This window comes from Exophiala mesophila (genome assembly GCF_000836275.1).
Source record: "Exophiala mesophila strain CBS 40295 unplaced genomic scaffold supercont1.5, whole genome shotgun sequence".
Taxonomy (NCBI): Eukaryota; Fungi; Ascomycota; class Eurotiomycetes; order Chaetothyriales; family Herpotrichiellaceae; genus Exophiala; species Exophiala mesophila.
The window spans coordinates 410,697-428,500 of record NW_015622508.1 but is presented as its reverse complement, the minus strand read 5'-3'; the positions used below and the strand labels follow the sequence as shown (position 1 = coordinate 428,500).

Below are 17,804 nucleotides of genomic sequence, written 5' to 3'. Positions count from 1 at the left end.
GGGGCAAGGGGCCCGAGGCGATGGGCCGAGGGGCTCCAGGCACAGCAGGCAGGGACCATGAGAACCCAATAGGCACCACAATTGGGGAGGGGTGGGAGGCTTTGCGCCTCCCAGTTGCATATTCTTGTTTTGCGATATTATGCATTCACCTGGACATGAACTTCTACTAGACTACAAAAGCATTGGTCCATGGTAACCATCAATACGATCTGTCCGATCTCGGGGGTTTGCCAGCTCATCGGCTGATTACAAGTATTCGGGTTTGGATTAGAGCATGGCAATTTTCATTCATTTCATCTTGGGTATATGGGTGCTCTGCAGCAATCATCGAAGCTCTTTGTCATTGAGAGTGATGTCTACTTTGTAAATAATCAATTTCTTCTGGAACACGCCGCCTGCTCGAATTAGGTGTGAACGTGCGGTGTGAGTCCAGCCTTGTTTGTCGTAACCCAAACGCCAAACGAAATACAGGTCGCTAGTATATAACATTCAGTTTCGTGTCGTCTCTTCAGCCTCTATGCCGCACCAGCTGTGGTGACATTTTGGAGGACTTTGGTTGGCTGATAGCCAGCCCTCACAATCCGCTCACCTGAGCTGTCTCGGGGCACCTCTCCCTTTGCTTCCTGTTGTGACCGTTTCCAGATCTCGACTTCACAGCCACCACGAATGACGCCCACTCTCATGGTCGACAGCAGGTTGTGGGCAGCGTTACTGTGCATATAAACACCACCGTTGAACATGGCAGTGGCATCTTTGCCAAGGGCTGAGTTGATCATGGCCTTTCCACCAGGATGATCCTTGATGAAATCAGTCACGTCATGAACAATACCAGCAATGGCAACAAGGCCGCGTCCATTCTTGGCTTGGTCGACAAAGTCATCCCACTCCATGACGGGGAGTTGATCAAGGGGAATACCCCAATCAAGTTTGGCACGCTTCTGGTCGAGCTTCTTTTGCAGCTGCTGGAGACGACCCTTTTCAATCTCGTTGCTGCGGAATTGTTTCAGGTCATATGCGAGACCGAGTTGCTTCCAGACCCAAATGGACCACTTCGTGGGGTCATACTGGTGCCATTCGATGGCATTGCGGTAGTCCGAGGGAAACTCATGGTGGAAGTTGTGATATCCTTCACCCAGAGTGACCAATGCAGTGATGACGTGGTCACGAGGAGAGTTGCGGTCGTCAAAGGGCTGGTCTCCAAGCCAATGGGCCAAGGAGTTGACGCAGAAGGTGGCTTGTTGGACGAAGAAGATTCGAAGGATTCCAGCATAGACGAAGCCACCCCACCAATCACCCCATGCAAGACCGGCAACAATGGTTGGCAGGACTAGACCCATGAAAAGGACAACCTTGAGATAGTTCTTGTGTTGCCAGATGACGACAGGATCCTCGTTGAGATCGGAGATGTCAGTTCGTCCAATGCGCTTAGGGTTTTGCTTCATCAGCATCCACCCGAAATGGGAGTATAAGAGACCCTTTCGAACGGAGTAAGGATCTTTTTCAGTGTCGGTATAACGATGATGAGCTCGGTGGTCTCTGGCCCACCATCTGATCGATCCTTCGACGGCACCACCACCGACGGCAGCGAGGAAGACTCGGAGAGGGAGAGTAGCTGAGTAAGAGGTATGTGCCCACAATCTGTGATAGCCGGCGGTGATGCCCAAACCGGTGGCGAAATAGTACAAAACAGCCCAGATGGCAGTCTTTGCTTGGAGTGGGACCCAGAAGGCTTGGACACAGCCATAGAGAGGAATTCCAACGATGAGGTAGACGTTGAGCCAGTTGACGTGCTTGTACCAGTTTGACCGTGTCATTGGGGTCTCGGTGATATGGACCTTCTTGGGGTCATAGGCGGCGTTTCGGTTGGGCTCGGTGGGTTTCGCCATTGGAGAGGGTTGGGAGGATTGAAATTCAGGCTTGACGGCCAGGTGGCCGGCAGTGGGTTGGGAGGAAGGCATGTTGAAACGTGATACAGATCAACAGGAACGCCGAGGGACTTGGATGAGATGGATGGAAGGATGAAGAAAAGATATTTGGAACGTCAAGGCAGCCCTGATATATGAAGGGGCGAGCTGGACCAGCGTTTGAGATATGTTGAGGTCGAATTGTGGGGAAGGCAGCAGGCGGAGGCACTGACGGTCACAACACGGAGCGAATCGCAGTGAAAAAAAATACCCAAGGGTGTCTCTTGACAGAAGACCTGGTGCCTAGGTTCTTGAATGGAGCATATTCTCATTCGTTGCTAAGGATGACACTTCTGGCCAACTCACCGTTCATTTTTCTCTCGTACAGCCAAAGTCTCTCACCACAGTCGATCAGGCCAGATTTTGGAGATGGTCATCAATCGGCAAGTCATTGAGTCAAATTTGTTGGGGAAGCACACGTCACTAGGGCGAATTCCATGGGGATGGACATGATTTAGTAGCCGCCAAGACAGTAGTATAGAGTCATAATTGGTCCAAATGCTACAGTGCCTGCGCTAGAATCAGACTAGAATCCAGGGGTACCTTAAGGGTCCGAGTGCGGCTTCCTTCGGTCATTCCACACCACACGTCGAGTTTTTCCCGAGCTGCCATGAACATTCGGGAATTCCCACCACTTCGCCCCCTGTAAACATTGGTGGTCGATGTTACAGCGAGGAATTCATGCATGGTACAGCAAGGTAGAGAGGCACGAGAGATAAGATCAGCAATCACCTTGTGTGTCACTCGTTGGCTCTTGTGGTTCAGTCTCCTCAGAAACCCATAACAATGGCCAAGCCTGGCCTCAAAACCGCTGGGGTAAACGGGCGCAACAGGGAAAAGAGGCGAGTCATGTCGGGTCTGGAGCTCCGAAGCGCATCTGACACTTGAACGGGGGGAGCCGCAACTTTAAGATGTTGGGTGTCGGCCGCCAGGAGACTGTGAGACTGTGGGCGAGAACTGGGCTGTAGGACCCTGTCTCGTACTTCGTTCCGCTCGTTCTTCGTATTTGGCCTCGGCTTAGATGGTCGGTAGCCATCGTTGAGCCAGTGATCTTGCAATACCGAGAAGGGATAGGCAACGCTGTAATGGTACTGTTGAATTGTCTTCTGGTACTCAAAAAGACGGTAGTGTCCTCTAGATCTACCTCGCAGACAATCGACATCAGATGATGGCGACATTCTTTCGTGCAGCTTTATTTTGACCACACGTGCTCTTGTCTCACAGGATCTTCTAAGCGTCATTCATTGTCATGCTATCCAATGATAAACAAGTACGCATCCATTTTTGTTGAGCATCTCACATAAGGCCACATTATTACCTTGAGCCTTATCGTTCTTTTCAACAACAAATCCTTTAATGCAAGAAAGTCAGCAGCAGCCGCCACTCGCTGGTTTTGTACCTCGATGTTTCTAGAACCAACCCAGATGTGTCGATGGTCAGCGAACACTGGAAACGCCTCCAAAAAATGATGACATCCTCTCGCGAAGCTGTGAATGGTCGACTTAATGGGGCATGATACACCGAGGGTGGGAGATGTATCCGATAGTGTCCACGAGGCGCCAGTGACATCGTTTTCACTCCTCCCACCTATGATTGTTGCCAAACACGCCTTCCTTCCATCCGATACTTTGATCCGCCCGGATTCCGAGATCCTCATGTCACTCAGGGTATTCCTACTCTTGCTTTGCTGGAGCTCGACTCATGAGCACATGTCGATGGATTCCTGAACCTCCCCATTGGGCCATGTCGCACTCAACAATTCCATTCTTACCGCTAACCTGCACGAATCCATGCTTGAGATAAAGCGGATATCCAGCAGGCGTTGCAGCAAGCACAACGGGAACTCCAATCCTATCGGCGAATGGGAAGATCCAGGTAAGAAGCGTGCTGGCGATTCCCTTACGCCAATGGCTAGGGGCGAGTACGCTCAATTCCCGTACTTCGAAACAGTGTAGATCTCCGAATTCACTCTCTAGTGCCGTCTCGACTGCCTGATTCCAATATCTGTGTAGTTCACCATGGCCAGATGATGGAAGGTCGTTTGTTTGGTTGGCTTCTGATGAGATAGCTGGTTCTTTCCCTATCTTGTCACTGCTTTGCCTCTTTTCATTCGACGGATGATAGAGGAACGATGCATGAGCAACAATTTGACCATGATTTGGTGCAAGTTGCTGGTCTACTGGGCTTGATAGTGGCTGGAGATCTAGATCCTCGATGACAAGACTCTCGTATCGCTCGATATTTAAACCGAATTCGTCTGTGCCAAGTTGCGTGATCCTGGGGTATTGAGATTCATGCTCGAGATCAGCCCTGACACCTTTCGTGATCCATTGCTTTAGCTCGGCCAGAGGTATTCTGCCGTATCTAAGAGCCCCAAGGGGGCTTGTCAATGAGAAAGACTGGACAATTGCGGCAATGTCGGTGGTTGCTCGCTCGGTATCTTCTTGCGAAAGGAGGATAATGTCGCTTAAGTGCATTGTGTGTACGCCGATTTCTTGATAATCATATGACCTTAGAATGTCATGATGTCTTGGTCACCAGTGATACACTGGCATGAACGTTGTCCATTATTCAAGCTGCGAGATCAGCCTTCAGCTCAAAAAGTCTCGAGTCGCACGATTTGCCTCTGCTTATGTAATTATTCTGTTTCCAGTGGCGCTTGTGACGGCGACAGAGACTTAACCTGATCACCAAAAGGTTCCTGAGTTGACTGCAAGAATGGACTGTTCTTTTCAACCCTTGCAGTGTATGATACCGATACCGATAACCACGAACCACAAATGCATGTCTATACATACGTTCCGATGAGTGGTACAATCGCCATTCCTAGGTGTACTTGGAGCTCCTTAGCCTACGAGTTGGGCTTACAGGTCAGCTCGGAGGCTGCTCACATCTCCCATGCAACCTGAGTCCTGGCCTCACCAACAAGAATAACTGTAAGCCTGGCAGATCGTCAATCGTCCATGTGGGGCAATCCTTCTCAACCCGCCGAGTTCTACAAGTGACAACGCGCCGAGTCCGCGTAGTTGGGTCCAAACCTCCATGTTCATCACTACGGAGTACTATCACCCAACCTCGGCAAAATTGGGTTGTTGCAATGCTGACAACCGAGTCAAGCCTCCGCTTTTTGGGAATCCCCAAGGATCAGGGCCTCAATCCCATAGAATAAAACGATATTCCCATGTTCTCATTATTCTTGCTGACAACTGAAACTGCTCGTGTGCCGTGATTCACTATCAGCGAATCACAGAAACTTCAACTTTCACCTAAAGAAGCGAAGTGAACCAACTTAAAGCAGTGCTTACTATTTGAAAAGGCAGTCGAAAATCAGTGCCAACTACAAGTCAACAAGAGACCAGGCCGGTTGTTTGGATTGTATATTCCCGTTGAACGTTCGTTCTTTTGTCAAGAGACATCAACATGTCGGTGACAACGACCGCAACCCAATTGCTGGGCATCCAGCATCCCATCCTGCTCGCAGGAATGGGCCAGACCTCAGGAGCACCTCTCGCTGCGGCTGTTTCTAATGCTGGAGGTCTCGGCGTCATTGGAGGCGTTGGATACACTCCACAAATGTTAAGAGACATGATCAAAGAACTGAAAGTGAGCATACACATTCATGCAGGCATAAGTCATGATCATGGACCCAGCACTGACAATGTGGACCAGGAAACCCTGACCGATCCATCTCTACCATTTGGCGTTGACCTACTGATCCCACAAGTCGGCGGCAACGCTCGGAAAACTAATGTATGTCACGACTGTCAATTGTCATCTCAGGATCATGAACCTTCGTTTCTAACTACTTTTGATCTTCTCAGCTCGACTACACAAAAGGCACATTGGACCAATTAGTGGACATCATCATCGAAGAAAAGGCCAAAGTCTTTGTTTCCGCCGTCGGCGTTGCACCGAAACATATCATCGACAAACTACACAAGCATGGCATCCTGTATGCTAACATGATTGGACACCCTAAACATGCCCACAAGGTATGTCAAGCAGGAGCCGATATTGTCGTCGCTCAGGGAGGCGAGGCTGGTGGCCACACAGGAGATATTGCGACTAGGTAAACAAGCTCCAACCTTCAACACATGTGAACGCGGAGAGCACAAGACGAGTTCTAATCAAACCTTGATTCAGCGTCCTCATTCCCGCCGTTGCAGACATCTGCAAGAAATACACCTCTCCATTAACCGGCAAGCCCGTCGTCGTTGTCGCCGCCGGCGGAATCTACGATGGCCGAGGCATTGCCGCTGCTTTGATGCTAGGCGCTAGCGCCGTCTGGGTGGGCACTCGATTCGTGACAGCTAAAGAGTCTGGAGCACCAGAAGTTGCGAAGAAGGCGTAAGGATCTCATTCCCATATTCCCTATCCCCCATGAGTTTCGAATATAGTTGCTAATAAACGAGTTGTTCAGTATCGTCGAAGCCAATTTCGACTCCACTATCAAGTCCACCATTTGGACCGGTAGACCGTTGCGAGCTCTTGCAACTCCATATGTCCGTCATTGGGAGACGGAGCGAGCTCAGGAGATTAAAGATTTGCAATCAAAGGGTATTATCCCTCTTTACCATGAAATGGAGGTCTTGGAAAAGGAGAACCGACTCACGGAGGAGATCGAGGATCAATCTACTTTGAGGTAAGTCATGAACCAGCACCAGCACCCATGACCATGGACTTACTTGGTTCATCCAATTTCATCCGTGGTTTTCTCGCTTTGAAGAAGAAAGAGAACATCATCTAACATGTTCATCGTACTTCTAGGCCAATGGGTCAGGTCTCAGGTCTGGTCAACACGCCCGGTCAAACGGCGGGTGAAATCGTGAAGGAGATGATGGATGAAACTATCAAGTCTCTTAGTGCCGCCGGCGGCTATCTCAAGGCTTCGTCCAAGCTGTAAAAGATGCACCAGTGGATGGAACCTACCGGACAGTTTCAAGGGCCGGGTTAGGACAAGGCCGACTCTACTATTGTCGGCGCCAGGACCAATGTAATAAGGCTATGGATGCACAACAATAACTACAAGGTAAATTACTATCAGTCAAGTCCATAACGAAAAGCTTTTATTTCAAAAGTCCTATTTACCTAAACAACATTTGATCGCTATTATCCCACGATGGCTGAATGACCATCTCACCTGTGTCCTCATACTATCAATTAAAGCCATGGTAAAGATAACCTGCAAAGACAAACACATAGCCCAGTACTAAAACTCCCCAAATACTCAAAGTGGTATAATACACAAGAGGCCACAGAAATGAAACCCTTGTCCTAGGGGCCTCGCCATCTGCTTCACGGCGACTGCTGCCTCCCTTTGCATATGATTCGAGGTTTTGGTGTCCATCCTTATCCCGAGTCCAGAAAGGTTGCCGCAGACGCGGCTGTAATGATGTGAGGTTTGGGAGTAGATCTGGTGATGACGGTGATTGTAGTAGCCGACGTGAACCCTGGACATGGACATTTCGTTTCATGACATCCTCGACGCGTCGCAAAAAGACTTCCATGTTGCGACCGTCATTGTCCTTACTGTCATCCTCATTTTCGTCCCACGTGTCCCCGACGAGGACCTTGCGAAGCCAGTCGCGGATTAGCTATTTCTTCTTTTTGCCGCCGCCCAGGCCTAGACTGTCAGCAATGCTTCCCAATCCTAAGCCACCAAGCAGTTTATCAACACCCAATCCTCCGAGAATGCCGTTGACTAAGCCTCCCAAGCCAAGTGCATTGAGCAACTTGCCCACTAGACCCAAAACACCAGATAGAAGCAGCCCAACAGCAGCGATGATCTGGAACAAAGGCTCGGTAAGCAAGCCCCACAGAGGGTTCAACTTCTTCTTTGCGTGGGGCATGTCTGCGATTCTCTTCTTCGCGTTGTCAATGGTCTTGACAATCTGGCTGGTCAACTCCTTCAAGCCCTCGGCCACTCTATGTTCCTCAGGTGAAGCTTCACCCGAGGCAGCACGAGCCTTGGCTTGAGCAGCGATGTGGCCATCAGGATCGAGTCCGCGGATGGCACCGTTGCATTCGCCTAGGATGCGGCCACCTTCTTCGATTAGAGGCTTGACGTTCTCCACAAGTTTCTCTTCGTCGAGTTCGTCACGAGGAGTTCGGTCAGCCTTTTCAATATGCTGGAAGGAATGATTAGCATGGGGCTTTGAGCAACGGAGTATAATCACAACTTACCTCTGTGATTTGCTTGCAAATAGGTTCCATCTTCTCCAACGTTTGGTTGATAATGTTGGAGATCTTTTTGGCAATTTCTCTTTCTTCTTCGGCCTTCAGCTCTTCAGGAGTGGTTTCTTCCTCGGCCTCCTCCTCGGGGATGTTTTCGAGCAGAGTGACCTCGCCAATCTTGTTGCCATCCTGGTCGACGACGTATCCGTTGTCATTAATCTCCTTGCCGATACAAGCAAGCAAGTTACCATCGGTGAGTCGGCCAATGATGTCGCCATTCTTGTCACGAACTTCTCCTTCTCTATTGATACGGAGGCCCGCCATCGGCGACACCTCGCGCTCCTTTTCTTCTGGTTCCCAGCGCTCTGCCTTACCAATGACGTTGCCATTCTTATCGACGATGTCCCCATCGTCGTCGACCTTGCGTCCGACAAGCTTCTTGACCTCGCCTTCGACGACACGGCCGACGATCTGATCGCCCGCATCCTTGACGAGACCGTCCTTGGTGACAGTGGTGGACTCGAAATTCGAGAAAGGCCCCTCGGCCTTTCCATCATCTCCTCCTTCAATGAGTCGGGCATGGCCGATCACCTTGCCATCATTGCTCCAGATTTGTCCTTTACCGTCAACCTTCTTGCCGACGAGGTGTTTCAGTTCACCATCGGCAACTTCACCAAATATGGTGCCATGTTCGTCAACGATCTTGCCTTGCTTGTTCACGGTCTTGCCGGCAAGACTTGAAAGATCGGCCTCTTGAACCTCTTCCTCTGGAATTTCATATGGTTCAGCATGACCCTTGACGTTGCCATATTTGTCGATAATGTCTCCGTCTTCGTCGACACCGCGGCCAATTAACTTCTTGGCATCGCCCTCAACGACTTTGCCAACCACGTTGCCTTCGTGATCCTCGACCAACGCGTCTTTGACGACGATGAGGCCTTCTAGACCGCCAAACGGTCCTTCTGGCTTAGCTTCACGTTCGTTGGCTGGGATGAGCTCTACTCGTCCCACGACTTCACCACGATCATTCCATACCTGGCCGTTCTCATCAACACGACGACCGGCAAGCTCCTTGGCATTGCCTTCGACGAGGCGACCGATTGGTACACCATCAGGACCGATGACATTTCCTTGCTTGTTAACCTTCAAGCCTTTCAGCTCAGAGAGGTCAGCTGCCTCAGGCTCGGGTTCTGCTTCGGCTTCTGGCTCTTCATAACGCTCAGCATGGCCGACGACATTACCCTTCTTGTCAATGATATCACCGTCCTCATCAACGGCACGACCGACGAGCTTCTTGGCATCGCCTTCTATGATTTTACCGACACGGTTTCCGTTTTCATCCTCGATCCAGCCATCGGCGACGACGGTAAGTCCTTCCAAGCCAGCAAATTCTGCTTCGCCTTCAGCATCCTCTCGAGGAAGGGTCTTTGCACGACCGATAATATGACCTTTGCTGTCCCAGAATTGACCTTCGTCGTCAGCTTGAGCACCAGCCTTCCAGATCTTCTTGGCATCGCCTTCGATGAGCTCACCCACGACGTTGCCATCGCGGTCGACAACCTTGCCTGATTTGTTGACCTTGAGGCCTTCGAGGATTGAGAGAGGAGGTAGCTCATCATCTTCTTCTTCTTCTTCGGCGGCTTCATCCTCAGCTTGCTGCTGTGTCAACTCAACCTTGCCGATGACATTGCCATCTTTATCGAGGATTTCTCCTTTGTCATTCAACTTCTTGCCAGCAACGGCAGAGAGGTCGCCCTCGACAAGATGAGCGATCTCGTCGCCTTCTTCATCGAGGACGAGGCCTTTCTTGTTGACCTTGAGACCCTCTAGAATGGATGTGTCAAGAGTGTCCGCAGCGGCCTCTTCCACCTCCACAAGACCTTCTTCGATAGCTTCAGGGATGAATTCAACCTTGCCAATGACATTACCCTCGTTGTCAAGGATTTCACCATTTTCATTAATCTTTTTACCCCTGACGTCATCCAAGTTGAAGCCTTCAGAGAGACGGGCGATGGGGTCACCATCTTCGTTGAGGACTTCGCCTTTTTTGTTGACCTTGAGTCCCTCGAGCTGAGAGAAGAGAGGCTCCGCAGCCTTCTCGGCAGATTTCTCCGCATCTTCAGCGGCTTCCTTGGCCTCATCAGCGGCATCTTCAGCTTCATCGGCTGCCTCTTCGGCCTGCTTCTCAGCCTCTTCCACCGCATCTTGAGCTTCCTCAAGCTGTTGGACAAGTTCGGGATTGAGTTCTCTCATGGCCTCCTCGGCAGCTTCACCTTCGACGACCTCAACACGACCAATGACATTTCCATCTTGGTCGAGGATCTCTCCATTCTCATTGGGGATTTTCCCAGCGCAGGCCTTGGGATCGCCTTCGACGAGTTTGGCGAGGACTTCACCCTCGTCGTCGATGATGTTGCCCTTCTTGTTAAGTTTGCGGCCATCAACAATGGTCAGATCGGGTTTCAATTGATCTTGAATGTCTTCGACTTTGTCCAATGCTTCCTGGACGATATCAGGTTTAGCAGCGTCAGCAGCGTCTCCGAGGGCATCCGCAGCTTCGGGGACAACCTCTGCGCGGCCGATGACGTCTCCGTCTTCGTCAAGGACTTCGCCCTCGGCATTCAATGGTAGACCAACCAGGTCAGCTGGGTCTCCTTCGGTAATCTTGCCTAGGACGTTGCCTTGATCATCTTTAATGGCACCGTCATCAGAGACTTTGAGGCCCTCAAGGGCATCCAGGCCAGGCAGTTGGCCAGCAGCATCTTCAGCTGTGTCTTTGACTTCCTGGGGTAAGGTCTCAGCGCGACCGACGACGTCACCATCCTCGTCAAGGATTTCTCCTTCGGCATTGAGTGTCATGCCAACCAAATCAGCAGGATCACCCTCGGTGATTCTACCTAGGACGTTGCCATCCTTGTCGAGTATATCTCCATTCTCTTGAGCTTCGAGGCCTTCAAGGACATTCAGGTCAGGGAGGTAGGTCTCGACGGCGTCTTGTGCTTGGTCATTGGCATCCTCAGCAGCGTCTTTCACGTCGTCAACTGCGTCTTCGGCGCCCTCTGCGAGGTCTTTGGCCTCATCGGGAAGTATATTTGCTCGGCCAACGACATCGCCATCTTCGTCGAGAATTTCTCCGTCATCACCAATCTCGTAGCCTTCGAGGTCGGCAGGGTCGCCTTCCTCGAGCTTGCCAATGGCATTGCCACTCTTGTCGAGGATATCTCCATTTTCCGAGACCTTGAGGCCCTTCAGGATAGATAGGTCAGGCAATTGATCCGTGGCATCTTCAACTTTGTCTTCGACGTCGCCCTTTGCATCTTCTGCCTTTCCTTTGACATCATCTGCAGCATCTTCGGCTGTGTCCTTGGCGTCTTCAGCAGTGTCTTGGACTTTGTCGGTGGCATCTTTGGCGGTGTCCTTAACGCCTTCTGCTGCCTCGTCGGCATCAGGAAGATCGTCGGCATCCTTGGGCACATCATCCGTGGCGTCTTCGGCTGTTTCTTTAACATCTTTGCCAGTGTCTTCGGCAGCACCTTTGACGTCCGCTCCAGTGTCTTGAGCTGCGCCTGCGACATCTCCCTTAGATGCCTTGCCTACGGCTCCGGTTGCGGTATCCTTCGCACCACCCGCTCTTCCGGCAATCTTCTTGGCGCCACCAGTGATACCGCCGAGAGCTCCAGACCCCTTACCTTCAGCCTCGTCTTCGGCTTCTTCGGCGGCGTCCTCGGTCTCGGCGGCAGCTTCCGTCTCGGTCTCTTCGTCGGTACCCTCATCTTTGGCAGCAGGCTTACCAGGGGTGTCTTCTTCTTCTTCGTCACTGTCGGGGACAGGCTCTGGGTTGGCCTCAGAGAGCTCACTGGTGTCGGCAACCGAAGTGCTTTCGGCACCGGTGTCGTGACCGGGTTGGCTGACCTTGCCACCGGTCTCCTCAGTGTCCTTGAGGTCGATCTTCTGTTCAGATTCAGATTCCAAGTCACTCGCCTTCTCCTTTGCGTCGTCCTCGACCTTAGGCCGACTGGGAAGACTGGGCGAGTCGGAGGGCTTCTTGGGGGTAGCCTTGGAAGCACCTAGTTTGGGTGGTTTCCTCCCCGAAGCACTGATGGACTTTGGAGCATCCTTTCCTGTAAGTTTAGAAGTACTGGAGGAAGCAGGACTCTTGCCGCTCTTGGTAGGCGTCTCTGGGAGGTTGGATGACCTTCCAGCTGCTGGAGATGGCATGATGCCGTCTTCGCTTTCGACTGTTTCTGGTGAGGGGTCTTTGGAAGAAGAGACGGGAGAATCGCGACTGGGCGTTGGGGGAAAAGAATAATATGCGTATGAGGCCGATGAAAGACGGTTGTTTGTCATCAGCTGGTCACAAATACAAGATCATGAGGGGGCACTGGGCAGCGGAGGAGTAGAATAGACTGTGATTTCGAGTTTGAAATAATGGGACAATTCAATTGGGGGGTTTGTTATGGTAGGATGGACATGGGGAGCAAGAGAGAGGAAGACGCGTCGATGCGAGGGATGAATATAATATCTAGAGGATTGTAAAAAAACAGACGACGTCACCGTCTATCATTTCCAGAGTTGTGGAGGAGGCCACAGAGGAGCTTGCTCTGTTGGCCAGAAGAGCTGGTGCCTCATTGTGGCTGACCCGTGTTTGAATTCAGTCGAGGACATTGCGTCAGAGAGGAGTGATGGAGGAGTGAGAATCGACATGTGGCAGAATGCTTGAGAAAAGGGAGTTGAGCCGTCGAATGAGGATGAGAGAAAAAGAGGAATGAGCCAGGGTGATAGCAGGCGTAGCAGCCAATCTCGATCAGAGATCGAAGTCAGAATGGACAATCGCGAATGGGAATGGGAAACTGGGAAATGTCGACTAGGAGAACCATGTCTCAGTCGAACCAGGGGGATACCCCAGAAATGTCAGGCTATGATCGAAGTTCGTGTTGAGGAAATGATAAGTCTGACCTGTGGACACGTTAGCTAGAGTCTGGTGAGCAAGCTGGTCATTGCAAGATGGTCTGTCCACCAATTTTTGTTGCAATTACGGCAGAACTGTGAGGAAGACCATTGTTCTACTCTTGCGGAATTGCAGAAATGGATCTGACGAAAAGTGCGAAGCGAATGATGCAGGGTTCGGGGATCGTTGCAGAAGGATGATGGATTGAGTGGAGTAGCGAGACGTCGACCGAGACTTTTGGCGATGTGGCTTGACCTTCAACGCGAACCACGAGTGCCACGCACCGCCGCACCTGCCGCAGTGTTGCCGCAGTGTGGAGGGGAAGAGTGGGAAGGTGCAACCAGAACCGGTTTTGGGAAGGTACGAGTACTGGGGGATCAGGGCTCTTTTTTGGGGCCGAGGGGCCTGCACGCCTAGAATCCCAGACTTTGCCGATCTGCGTTGCTTCTTGGTTGGAGGCCTGTAATGATGATGTCTTTGTGGAGCAAGAAAGGTGAATTTATTGTGGAAAATCCATCATCAGCACTTTGATCATGGATATGTGCTTGTGTATTTCAGTCAACTAAGTAGATAGATCCTGGATGATGCTAGGAGTTGTTGATTGTGTGCATGTTGTGCGCATGACTATTCAGTACCTACCTACCTACCTAGGTAGGTAGGTACCAGTTTCGCTTCGATGCCGTCTGGGTAATGCAAGGCATCATGCAGACGCAGATGTTTACAATTGAACGACTCGACAGCCGTTCGATCGCTAGTGAAGTTAGGGTTGGAAGGTTGAGGCCTTGGGGATCGTTATAGGCATGGAAGCCACGGTTCACCAGCCACGGAGACTCACAACAGCTTGCTCCCCCGGTTGCAACTGCCCCTCCACGCCCTCCATGTTGCCTGTGGAGCATAGAACAAGCCGGTAAGGACGCGTGGTTGTTGGTGGCCGTTGCAGGGATCGTTGGGCGATCGGCAACGCACGTTTTGCCCAGAAGGCGTTCCGTCGGTTGTCATTGCGTGCATTGGGTTCCACCCTTCCATCACTGACAACTTTAATCCTCGCCATTGCCAGGGAGCTGCCAACTTTTATTGCGGGCTTCCCTGGACCTTGACATCACCCAAAAGCTCTTAAATGAGGGTATCCTTGCCATATCAACGTCTACGAGAGAGTCAATCCAAGTATTTTCTTCTGGTTTGTCACTTAGTCACTCACTCCTTGAAACTCAGAATTGCTGTAAGTATTCTGTTTTGGAGCTCAGTGAACATGGAGTCTGGTCCCAAATTGGTTATGCCCTGTCTGTCTGGGTTCTCAAAGTGTGTAGTCCGCATGTAGTTACATGGCATTTGCTGAAGCAGGGGGGGAGAGAGGCTCCGCTGGGTATCATTAGTCAGTCCTATTACCATAACTTTACATCAATGGCACAATGGTATAATGTCACCGCTGGCCCTCAGGCGCAGGTATACCATCTTCTGGTCCTGTGCCCATAATACGTTTCTCCTTGGGTTCTGCTGTAATCGCGGAGTCCTCTATTTTGTCGCTTTTCCGCCTCGTTTTCATCTTCTGTAACGCACGAGAGAAGATCCCGCTTCTCCTATGCGATTCCTTGCGCTCTAACTCTTCCTGTTCTTTGGCAAGCCGCTGTTGCTCAAGGAAGACACGTTCCTTCTCAGCGCTCTTCGACTTGTCCCTGCTGGCTTCTTCCTCTTGTTGAACCTTCTCCGGGTGCAGCAATTCGTCCTTTTTGCGAATGGCCATCTTCTCCGTGTGCTTAACGCGTCTTCGTGTATGCACATAGCTTTCCAGACCGACCAAGACGGCATAGCTCCTGGAGATGGAAACTCGAGACATGTCCACACCCTCATCGCGGAGTGCGTGGACAAACGCCCGGAAATTGGCTGCAGGCGGACGGTAATGCCCACTTAGAGGCGACAACTTCCTCAGTTGACCGTCCTTGACTTTGATCAGTCCGGCGGATAATATGCGGGCGCCGTGCAAGAAGGAAGAGTGCTGAAATGAACCCGATTGTTTGTATCCGATATACAAACGGAAAGATGTGTCTGCCACGAAAATCCATTTGTGGCCCTTTTTGAGCGACGTGCGGATCATGTGGTTGAAGAGGACCGCGGCACTCACATGCTTCATCTTGGCGATGCCCCTTGCCCGATGGAAGTCTTCGTTGACATACCTTTCACCTTCGTCGCCAGCGGTGTTGTCAGCGCTGTCATTGTCACTCTCCTCCTCGGAATCTTCTGAAGAGGAAGAGGTTAACTCATCATCGGTATCTGGCGGCGGAACATTGTATTTAAATTGGGGTGATGGGTCAGTGATGGAGACGATTCCATTCACACTGTCCTTGTATAATGCATCCTTTGTCCATACTCGCTCGCCGTTCTTTGCCCAGATTAAGCGACCATCCTTGTCGATCTTGACCAGATAGTCGAGCCGCTCTTCTCGAGAGAGATAGCGCACTTGTTCCTTGTTCAGGCGGGCCCGGCTGCACTCAGGAACCTCGATGTCCTTGCCCCCGCCGTAATCTAACCAGTAGAAGAAGTTTTCGTCTGTGTCTGCCGTCTTCCAGTAACTGTGATATTTCCGCAAGTTGCTGCCGTAGCGGTGTTTCTGGTCCACCATCTCGAGGAAATATTGGAGATCCATCATCTTGGCCGTTCTCTTTCTAGCTTCGGTTGCTTCAGCGCGTCGTCTCTTGATTGCTTCACGATCAAGCGCAGGTTTGGAGGATCCATCGGTAGCCCCCGAACCGGGCTTGGAGTCTCCAGCATCGTCAGAAGAAAAATCGGATACTGAAGGAGAGGTATCATCGGCGCCTGCCTGTCGAGCAATCTCGGCGGCCATGCGCCATTTCCGTCTTGCAGGGGATATGGGGTCATTCAGGCGGTTCTCCTCTTGCTCGTGGTCGTGGTCGTGGTTGTGATTATGTTCTGGCGGACGAGGTGTTGTGACCTGGCGATATCTTGCGCTTTTGACCGCCTGTCCAACAATCAGTCTGGAGACGAGTGGCATTGCATGTCCTTAGGAAGACTGACATCGTACCACCTGGTAGAAGCATCTAGCCCAAAGCCTCGCACCTGGTGCCTCGTGCGGTGGCCTCGAAAGGTTTTCTGTTCGTGATCAGCTGTTGGACTAGCCCTTGGGCAGCTGATGCCGACCCACCTGGATGAGAACTGCAGCTTTTCTCTCTTCCTCGTCGGTCGGGGCGGTCGGGGCTGCACTTGAGCCTTGGGATGGAGTTGCAGATTCCTCCATGGCAACATGAGATGCAACTGAGAAGGCTTCGTTCGCTTATAGTCTTGGATACATAGATGAACGTCTGCTTTTAGAGGACGCGCGGCGGAAACTTTCGCAATGCGATGTCACTGGGCTCCGCTGTTTGGCGCGAGACGAGGCACAAGAGCGGGCACAGGCAGAGCTTCGGTTAAACATTTTGTCAGCCTCAATTCCCCTCGATAGTTACCTTACCTTTCAAGCCTCACTCGATTGTGGCGTCGATCCCCCCACGACTTGTCATCCACGAACCTGACATTCAGTCATCAATATACATGGGTCTGCCCCGGGTATAAACATCATGAATGTTGTATTTGATGTTGACCATGGTGTCATTGAGGCCACTCTACTGGACCTTTTGAGTCTAAGAGCAGAGGACGAGGGTGATGAAGGTGGTAGCCCAAGGTTCTAGGCTCTCATGGCACTTCATCTGGGCTCTCTTTTCTCGGCATTAAGCAATTTGTGCCACTGTTCCAGCCAGATTACTTGCAATTACCTCAGGTAACCACTCATGCCATTCACCCACCACCACTGCTTGTTGGTTCCCCGCATGAGGACAGTCCCATCCCCACTGCCCCAATGTCAAAATTGGTAGTGAGAGCTCATGTGCGTAGAGACGTGGGGAGGTGGGGTAGGGGGGAAAGAAGAGAAGCAGGAGCACTTAACCGTACAGTACTAGGCGTGGCAGGAGCTGAAGGCTGCATGCATGCCTAGGCCTGCTAGGACACGTGTGCTTAGTTCCTGTGCACAATAGAGGCTCGTGGGCTCCCAAATTTGAATGGTCACGAGGCCCGGGTTGAATGCAGGCCAAAGACTCGACTTCTAGCATAGCCCAAGGGTTCAGTGTTTAGACATTTGGCGAATCTAGCAATGGGATATTGAAATATCGAAATTGAGATAAGGACCAAGTACTACTGTACATAGGCAAGTCACCTATTGCACATCCTCGATGATAGACAGTTGCATCATGTACCAGTGAACAACGGACAGAAAAATCCAAAAACTCCGGGTAGTGTCAATCTCCATGGAAGAGTGACGGAACTAGTTGCTGTCCAGGGCGGAGATGAAGATGTCAATTGGTGCAGACTGTGCGTACTCGCTACTCGTAGTTCTGCCACAAATGGAGATGCATCAGGTAGCTATTACCACGGTAGTGCAAGTTACCAGGTACCTCCTCCGTAACCACAGATGCCCAGACCAGGATTGACAAGAAAGGTTAAATTCAGGCTGGCTACGGGATAAAAGTCAATGGCTTCTCGGGTGGACATAATGCATTACTTAATATCGCTGGCGCCCGGCACTGACCACGACATCACGCCAGATCTTTGGTAAAGGCTGTTGGGCTGATCATGGGCTTGTTTTGTATCCGTACAACCAAAAGCCTTGTATGGGCATGGTAGGTCAGTGTGAATGACTGTATATTTGCTGACGGAACTCAAAGATCCATTGA

General features: G+C 51.2%; 5 protein-coding genes across 5 annotated transcripts; 1 reads left to right on the top strand and 4 right to left on the bottom strand.

Moving 5' to 3' along the window:
• Positions 1-261: 261 nt before the first annotated feature.
• On the bottom strand, positions 262-2,235 carry PV10_06951 (acyl-CoA desaturase). The gene has a single exon (XM_016371803.1). It carries the CDS (start codon positions 1,956-1,958, stop codon positions 516-518), a length of 1,443 nt encoding a protein of 480 aa, XP_016221135.1. The 5' UTR covers positions 1,959-2,235; the 3' UTR covers positions 262-515.
• Positions 2,236-3,110: 875 nt separating this feature from the next.
• Positions 3,111-4,523, bottom strand: PV10_06950 (uncharacterized protein). The gene has a single exon (XM_016371802.1). It carries the CDS (start codon positions 4,439-4,441, stop codon positions 3,638-3,640), a length of 804 nt encoding a protein of 267 aa, XP_016221134.1. The 5' UTR covers positions 4,442-4,523; the 3' UTR covers positions 3,111-3,637.
• An 813-nt stretch (positions 4,524-5,336) lies between these two features.
• On the top strand, positions 5,337-7,002 carry PV10_06949 (uncharacterized protein). Its single transcript, XM_016371801.1, has 6 exons — positions 5,337-5,567; positions 5,634-5,714; positions 5,786-6,033; positions 6,108-6,311; positions 6,385-6,606; positions 6,732-7,002. The coding sequence occupies exons 1-6, from the start codon at positions 5,385-5,387 to the stop codon at positions 6,865-6,867; spliced, it is 1,074 nt and encodes a 357-aa protein (XP_016221133.1). The 5' UTR covers positions 5,337-5,384; the 3' UTR covers positions 6,868-7,002.
• Positions 7,003-7,041: 39 nt separating this feature from the next.
• On the bottom strand, positions 7,042-13,268 carry PV10_06948 (uncharacterized protein). The gene is made up of 2 exons (XM_016371800.1): positions 8,148-13,268; positions 7,042-8,092 (listed from the first exon to the last, which is right to left on the bottom strand). The coding sequence occupies exons 1-2, from the start codon at positions 12,483-12,485 to the stop codon at positions 7,559-7,561; spliced, it is 4,872 nt and encodes a 1,623-aa protein (XP_016221132.1). The 5' UTR covers positions 12,486-13,268; the 3' UTR covers positions 7,042-7,558.
• A 1,192-nt stretch (positions 13,269-14,460) lies between these two features.
• On the bottom strand, positions 14,461-16,336 carry PV10_06947 (uncharacterized protein; the record flags this gene model as incomplete). The annotated part of the gene is made up of 3 exons (XM_016371799.1): positions 14,461-16,060; positions 16,117-16,191; positions 16,244-16,336. 3 exons carry the CDS (start codon positions 16,334-16,336, stop codon positions 14,507-14,509), a joined length of 1,722 nt encoding a protein of 573 aa, XP_016221131.1. The 3' UTR covers positions 14,461-14,506.
• Positions 16,337-17,804: the final 1,468 nt, after the last annotated feature.

Coding starts and splice junctions, on each gene's coding strand:
- PV10_06951 (XM_016371803.1), bottom strand. CDS start 1,958: ATGCCTTCCTCCCAACCCACTGCCGGCCACCTGGCCGTCAAGCCTGAA.
- PV10_06950 (XM_016371802.1), bottom strand. CDS start 4,441: ATGCACTTAAGCGACATTATCCTCCTTTCGCAAGAAGATACCGAGCGA.
- PV10_06949 (XM_016371801.1), top strand. CDS start 5,385: ATGTCGGTGACAACGACCGCAACCCAATTGCTGGGCATCCAGCATCCC. Junction 6,312..6,384: donor CCAGAAGTTGCGAAGAAGGC/GTAAGGATCTCA, acceptor CGAGTTGTTCAG/TATCGTCGAAGCCAATTTCG. Junction 6,607..6,731: donor GAGGATCAATCTACTTTGAG/GTAAGTCATGAA, acceptor TCGTACTTCTAG/GCCAATGGGTCAGGTCTCAG.
- PV10_06948 (XM_016371800.1), bottom strand. CDS start 12,485: ATGACAAACAACCGTCTTTCATCGGCCTCATACGCATATTATTCTTTT. Junction 8,093..8,147: donor TTTGCAAGCAAATCACAGAG/GTAAGTTGTGAT, acceptor CATTCCTTCCAG/CATATTGAAAAGGCTGACCG.